Raw genomic sequence first — 7,500 nt, forward strand, 5'->3', positions numbered from 1 at the left:
CTGACATCGTTCTGTCAATCTAATTATATTAGATAAACCAGTAATTATGAATATAATGAAGCCAAATTGCTAATTCCCCACCTCAGTATTGAAAAAAGCATTTCTCAATTCTAAAGACAAAAAAATCTCTAAAATTTGTGAAATTCTATAATATTCATCGTCGATATAAATATTCAAATCTCTGTAAGCCTTACTTAATGATTTGTGAATCGAGTAATGATTTAATCGCATCTAAAATAAGCATATAAGATTACATCGATATTTTACAAACACACCTGCTTGCCGTACCAACTAAGTTACCTCCGCATACAATTCCGTGTCCATTTTCCAGAGTGCCAATTAACGCACGATTTGGATAGGAAATTTGGGATTTATGCCTTTTTATAACGCTTCTCGATGTTGCCGAAAATATTGCATTTACAAATTTTTAGGAATATCAAATAAGAGGACGAATATCGAACGTAAAGCACGTGTAACCAATACCGATTCCCACGTTCACTCGACCAAATGCTTTTTGGTTTGGCTGTCATTGCACCATTTCATTTGCTAATTTATACATATTTGGATGGGCGATGTAAATCCGTTTTTACCTTAATTTGGGGGTAGATAAAATTTGAAGCTAGAAAAAAATGGCTGATATCGTGATGATCATTACTCTGCGTGAAGAGTCTCTTTCGATCTTCCTAGATAAGTCGGGGAGAGGAAAGTAGACTCTGCCAGCCGGCTCGACATTTCGTGTTGAGCATGCGTTAAAAATTCAAACGTATTCGGGAGTCAGTCACGCTTGACTAGCAATCGCAAAACAAACAAGCTCAAACAGTAGGCATATTTTCGAATACAAGGAAAGGTTACGTTTATACAAACGTTGGCCGTGAAGCACTTATATTTTAAACAGAGTTAACTGGATAGAGTGTAATGTGAAGTGCTAGATTTCCCTCCCATAAGAACCATTTGAGCGTTAGCCCTACTGATGGAAATGGACCCACACAAGGACAGAGAAAAACTCTGACCAGGGTGGTGAATTCTCACCCTCACTCATGGGAATTTTAGACAGTTAAAAATTGTCACGCTGTGGGAGAAGACAAAACGCGGAGCCCTACGTACTCCATGGAGTACCCTATGGACTACCCAAATGGAGTGGGGGGGGGGGGGGTGCCCATGTCCTCTGTCTGAATTTCACAGCTAGCTATGTCGCAATTTCGGAACATTCTTGAGTCGCCTGTCGGAATTTCATTAATAAATTTTAGCTCGTTGCCCCTCTGACAATCCCCATTCGCTGGAACGACGCCAACGGAACATACGGCCTCTATCTTTAGGGTTTTGAGACCTTTTTTAATGTTTAATACCTATTCAGACTACTTGGAATAGTTGTTGAAGTCAATGAAATTCCATCTAGTAAACTATACAAGTGAATAAAGGCCTAATCTGGCAAAGCAATCGATCTATAATAGCGTTTCTACAATTCTGGTAGTGCAAGAGTCTAATCATGTCTTCAGAGTTCAACTCTGATTTAGTTGTCAGACTGTGCTTTTCTGTAACTATAACAATCCAGGAGGAAGGACATTACCGACCATTCATTATCCGCAAGGCATGCGTTTACAAAAGGTCTGTGAAAAATCATAGTTAGTAGAGGGGACTGGTTATGAAACTCGGCAAACTTCAGAGGGTTAAACAATAGCGCGGTCTCTGATGTTGAATAGACCCGTCACGTGACTCTCACAGTGCACAAATTCGGCACTCCGACGACTCGTTTATGACTCTGATAGTGATGTATTTCAATAACTCGCTTACGATTTGGAACACCGAGATGAACGCGATCAATAGAGAAAAAAGTATCTCTCTGACAGACTGATGGAGTGCGCACGTGGGTCATGCAGGGAGAACATGATACGCAAAGCGGAGAGTGATGCACTGAATACGTCAATCACATGAAATGAACAATCAAAACAGCAGTAAAATGAGATGTATTTCTGTTCGCCTTTATTGGACCCTTGTTAGTCATAATTGGCCATAATTGTTAACAATGATCATTATTAAATAATTACGACGAATTGTGTACGCGCAAATGTTCCGCAGTCCGCAGAACATTCACAATTCTGAAATTCGCTGTCGGTCAGTCTTGACATTTGTGTCGCTTTCGCTAATTCGTTATAATAGTCTGTCGGTCGTCGCCAGTTCGTGGCTACCATGTCGCCGGTTCAAGGCCATGTCGCTTGTCGGAATTTACCCCTAACAGGGCCTCACTTTCCTCTTCCCGACTCTAGGAAGATCGAAAGAGACTGCTCGCAGAGTAGATGATCATAGAAGGTAGTTTTTTTGTTGCATTTTCCTTTCCCGAGGCGACACAGCATTGCAAAAATACCTGAAAAGACCGCGGGCCCTTTAATTAAAGCATTGTTTTTATAGTTCTGGGTAAGTATTGTGCCTTGCATTTAAGCGACGCAAGCGATCGATCTCCATCATTTTAAATGAAGATCTCACGTACGTTGAACGTTGTCGAGGTGACTGCAACTGAAAACCAGCAACTTAGGGGGACGATTGAAAGCACAATTTCAAGTGTCCTATGAGTTCAAGCGAGAATTTTAATTGATTTAACTCAGTCATATTTTTTCGCTTTCTGGAAATTACCTTTTAACTAACTGTAGTAAAAAGGTGAGGCAACCACCAAGGAATTCCAATTGAACTAGTAAACGCGTTTCTACAGACGCATGTGTATATTAGCATTTAGAATTACCAAATACGTTTTAGCGTCGTGTTCACTAGAGACAGAAAAGATAAACATTGAAGATGAAACCAAATGGAAGACTCAGGGATGACTGTTGACTCACGTGTAAAAAAAACAAAAAAAAAAAAGAAGAGAACGTTCAACTTTTCTGAATTTCTGTGCTTATTCATGGCTTACATTAAATAATTAACGAAGGCACACGCAGAGAAATAAAAGGTTAATTGAGGTTATTATTATCGTTGAAATTATTTGACAGTCTTTTGTTTTATTGAGCAGTCGTTTTAGTTTCTATCGTGGCTTTATCAAACAACTGTAACTGGTAGTCACATTTTTATCTCTGAGCTAAAAATTTCGACTGAAAAAAGTGACGACGTGCTCGTGTAATAAAAGATGGGGTATATTTCAATCGACTTCGTTATTGTTCCTTACAATAGAACAGGGATTTGTTCTCCAGACGCATGTTCTACAGACGCATGTGTATATTAGCATTTAGAATTATCAAATACTTTTTAGCGTCGTGTTCACCAGCGACAGAAAAGATAAAAGATAAACATTTAAGATGTAACCAAATGGGAGACTCAGGGATGACTGTTGACTCACGTGCAAAAAAAAAAAAAAAAAAAAAAAGAAGGAAAGGAAAGGAAAGGAACTTTATTTAAGTGTCTATACTAGTCGTTCTAGCGCTGGAGCACTAATTGGGGACACTGTAAACTGAAATTAACAATGAAAGCAAATCAATTCAAATGTTGGTTTTTGAGGAGAGGGGAAACCGAACTACCCGCAGAAAACCTCTCGGTGCAGAGTAGAGAACCAACTAACTCAACCCACATATGACGCCGAGTCTGAGAATCGGAGGCGAGTGCTCTCACCACTGCGCCATCCCTGCACGTTCAACTTTTCTGAATTTCTGTGCTTTGTCATGGCTTACATCTAAATAATTAACGAAGGCACATGCAGAGAAATAAAAGGTTCATTGAGGTTATTATTATCGTTGAAATTATTTGACAGTCTTTTGTTTTATTGCATTGAGCAGTTTTAGTTTCTATCGTGGCTTTACCAAACAACTGTAACTGGTAGTCACATTTTTATCTCTGAGCTAAAAATTTCGACTGAAAAAAGTGACCACGTGCTCGTGTAGAGATGGGGTATAGTTCAATCGACTTCCTTATTGTTCCTTACAATAGAACAGGGATTTTTTCCCAAATATGGCTTAGTATGGCTCAATTTGAGATCACGCCCATCACCTACAATCGCAAAAATGGTTAAACCGGAAGATTTCTAAAACCGAACAATAATTCAAGCGTATTAATTTAATTAATGAAATGGCAAAAAGCCTAGCGTGACTTTTGCTTCAAGTTTATGTTTCACCAAAAAAAAAAAAAAAATACCATCTTTCTTGGTAACTAATACGTCTGCGAGCACTTCTTAAAAGAAAGCCAAGTGTTTTATTTTTCTATTCAAATTATTTTAATCAAGAGTCCATTTGTTTCTTTACTTTTGGCTTTTTCAACAATTATGTTAAGGAAACGAAAAGTGGACAAGCCTTTTCGGAAGCGCTCAGAGTTTTTTACTGCCAAACGGAAAGCGCTAATTTGAATAATTCTTAGACAAGCCACTTGCATATTTCTCTCTTTAAATATTCGTTCAGATACTCATTTACTTTAACGCCAAAACTAGGCTGGTAAACGCGAAGAAAATAAAACTACTTTTAGTTTCTAAAGCTGCTTTTATGCGATTTTGAAGGTGAAGACCCGAATTATGAAAAAATACAATCGCGGGCAGAGAACTTAAATGGTGTCCTAAAGTGCACTATATAGCACAAAAGCCATTTTGCTCGAGATGTACTGATGGGAGAAACTTAGATTGAGTTGAAATTGTCATTAGGAGCCGGAGTTTGAATTTAAAATGAAAAACACAAATTTGTTGTTGAGTGGGTTGGTGCTATCATCCTTCTGAAAAAGTACCATCTAAGTCATTATCGTCGATAAATGAAAAATATATGGTATTTGGCGTTACTTTACATCCTTTTGTTGTCAATTAGAGGGTCCGACAATCATTGTGCTGTTCCGACATGTCACACCTGCAAGCCAAATTTACCGCGAATTGAAATGACAAGCGCTGTTGAAAGCCCGAATTGTTCCGGAGTGAAACGCAAAACGTTTCGCTGATAAGAAAGTGCAGATGACAATGCCTTAGAACGAATACGACTCGCAAATTCTTATCATTAATTGGACATCTGCGCCACTCGCCGAACGCAAGTGAAAGTTGATTAACTACATATGTAAACACAAAGCCCTTAAAGAAGTTCCCCGCCGACAAACAAACTCGCAGTTTTCTGGCCTGTACTTGTTCTCGTTCTCCCGACAGCGTACCTAAGAATTAAGGTTGCAGAAATCTTTAGATACCGCTTTTCTTGATGGCTGAGAATCACTTTGGGCATCCATCGTTGGAAACGTACGTGGATCTCCTAGCAAAGAGGGAAACAGGAATCGTTGTCGTCGAAGTGCTGGTTTGCGCAATTTTAATGCTGTCAGCCTTGCTGGGGAATTCTCTAGTTTTATGGATGGTTTGCAAGAACAAGAACTTACGCACTATCCCCAATCACTTCATCATTTCGCTGGCTTTGGCGGATGTCACCATGGCCATCTTGTGCCAACCGCCTTGCTTGACTGTACTGTTGGCGGGAAAACGTACGTACGGGAATTTTGTCTGCCAACTGCAAGGGTACGTGATCGCATTGTTGGCTTGTGTATCGCTTTTAACCTTAACTCTGGTTGCTGTTAATAGGTACTTTTTAATTGTAAGGCCAAAGAACTATCAAAAGATTTTTACCCCGAGGCGAACGCGGTTGATGATCGTTGCGATTTGGATGCTTTCTCTTCTCGAACCTCTGCCGTATCTGCTTTCTGATCACCGCTATGTCTATCATGCCGGCAAGTTCTTTTGTTTTCAAGTTGTCGAGGTTAATTTTTACACGTTGTTAGGCTACGTCTATGTTGTAATTCCCATGATTGTGTTGACTTTCTGCTACTTCAAAGTATTTCGAAAGCTGAAGGAACACAACAAAAAATTGCAAAGTATGAGGAGGCGCGGGTTTGACCCACCTACAGCGACGAAGATCACGGTTGAAGATATAAACGTCACTAAAACGCTGTTCCTGACCGTGTGCGCTTTTGGCATCTGTTGGACGCCGATTTCGATCGTGGATTTTATCGGATTCGCTCAGGGAAGTTGGAATCTTCCTCGTCAGGTTTATGTCATGTATACGTTCCTGGGGCAGTTAAGCACGGTGATAAATCCGGTTATATACGGAGTCATGAACAAGACATTTAGAGAAGAATACAAGAAGCTTTTCAAATGGCATGGGAATGCAGAGATAACTCAAGAATCAGAGGAAACCCCTCAAACTCAGGAGAGCAAATGTTCCGTGCTGTAGATCAAAGATATGACTGTTTGAACAATTGTTGTCATTAATGATAAATGTTGAGTTTTTACGTAATGATACGTGGTGAATTTCTATCTCAAACGCTCTAAACATAAGCGAATCGAAAGCTGGCCAACACAGTGGTACCGGTTGTTTTGTTTGACTCATAGAAATGGTTTATCCATTTACAGCTAAATAGTGCGTCGTATATCAAGAAGTTCACACTTGGAACTAAAAGCTTCTTTATGTCTTCACCAAAAAGGAAACATGTGTTTTGTTTTGTTTTTTTATTTTCAGCAAATACCTTGTAGATCGGAAGATGTTGCGTTGAGGTGGAAAAAATACCGTTCGCATTCGTTCAAAGAGGACTGAACGACATGAGTAGAAACTTTTGGTAACAAAGAGGGAAAGATAATTTATAATAACCTTTATCACATTTTTGCTAAATGAACACATAAATTGGTCAAAATAACTTGCATCTGGGTAGATTAAATGTTTCTTTTCAATTTTAACTTGAACATAATCTTAAAGACTTATTAAGTTGGAACTTTCGCGAAATTGTCACAAATATGCTTAACTTTTCTTTCGGGAACGAAAACGACGGAAGCTGGAATATTCAACAGTCAAATAGGAAAAGCAATAACTCCATCAAAATGGTTTAATCTTTGCTAGGGTGGATCTTACACAAACTTTATACGATGTAACTTTTCAGGAATCTCTGTGGTTGGCGTACAGACTTTAACGGAAGACAGGTTAAACCAATTTTGACCAAAATTACTTTTTAGGCAATTACACCGAAAAAGACTTGTCCTTCTCAGCACGCATGTTACCTGTACTATGCCATAGTGCGTGAAGACCCTTCATGAAAAATCGACCTGCCGTTAACACACAAAACATTGTACTCAGCTCGAGTTTATTGCTTGAAGTCAAATCGGGAGAAGATTGCAGGAGATATATTTAGCTCCCCTATATTTCTTTTGTGACCACAGTTTGCAAAAACAAAACGGGGCGCTAAAAGGAAATTGATTAAAGCTGTGTTATCCGACGAGGAATCTGATGTTATGATAAACGGATTGAAAATAAAATGAAATGATAATTTGCCTTGAACTTGAAAATAGTTAGATAACTTAATAATGTAACATACGTAAACTGGTTGAATGAAATTTTGTGGAATCCAAGTCTAAGATAAACGAAAATAAATCAGAAACGACATGAAAAAATTTAAGAGTGATTGCGTTAAATATACTGCACAAAATTATAGTTGAATAAATGTATTTTCATCCATGTTTAATGCAGCGAGGAATTGTGGTTTATTTTATTCCTGTTTACAGCTAGTCATCTGTACTCGATA

The 7,500-nt window shown here is 38.7% G+C and overlaps 2 protein-coding genes and 1 long non-coding RNA gene across 5 annotated transcripts in view; 1 reads left to right on the plus strand and 2 right to left on the minus strand.

The window, feature by feature from the left end:
• Positions 1-409, minus strand: part of LOC137975494 (uncharacterized) — a 47,569-nt gene extending 47,160 nt beyond the window's left edge. Inside the window, exon 1 of the long non-coding RNA XR_011117575.1 lies at positions 276-409. This is a non-coding gene — a long non-coding RNA (uncharacterized lncRNA). The remainder of the gene's footprint in view (positions 1-275) is intronic.
• A 3,223-nt stretch (positions 410-3,632) lies between these two features.
• LOC137991370 (melatonin receptor type 1C-like) overlaps positions 3,633-7,500 on the plus strand; it is a 5,578-nt gene continuing 1,710 nt past the window's right edge. The window contains exon 1 of the mRNA XM_068836470.1: positions 3,633-7,500. This exon is cut by the window's right edge and continues 1,710 nt beyond it. Coding sequence (XP_068692571.1) covers positions 5,142-6,161 — 1,020 coding nt within the window. The 5' untranslated portion in view covers positions 3,633-5,141 and the 3' untranslated portion in view covers positions 6,162-7,500.
• The window catches only part of LOC137991352 (cytochrome P450 4F4-like), a 33,779-nt gene continuing 33,698 nt past the window's right edge, over positions 7,420-7,500 (minus strand). For all 3 annotated transcript variants that reach the window (XM_068836456.1, XM_068836459.1, XM_068836464.1), the window contains one exon: positions 7,420-7,500. This exon is cut by the window's right edge and continues 2,526 nt beyond it. The gene's annotated coding sequence lies outside the window, so the exon portion shown is untranslated.

The sequence above is a fragment of the Montipora foliosa genome, chromosome 1 (genome assembly GCF_036669935.1).
Source record: "Montipora foliosa isolate CH-2021 chromosome 1, ASM3666993v2, whole genome shotgun sequence".
In the NCBI taxonomy this organism is placed as follows: domain Eukaryota; kingdom Metazoa; phylum Cnidaria; class Anthozoa; order Scleractinia; family Acroporidae; genus Montipora; species Montipora foliosa.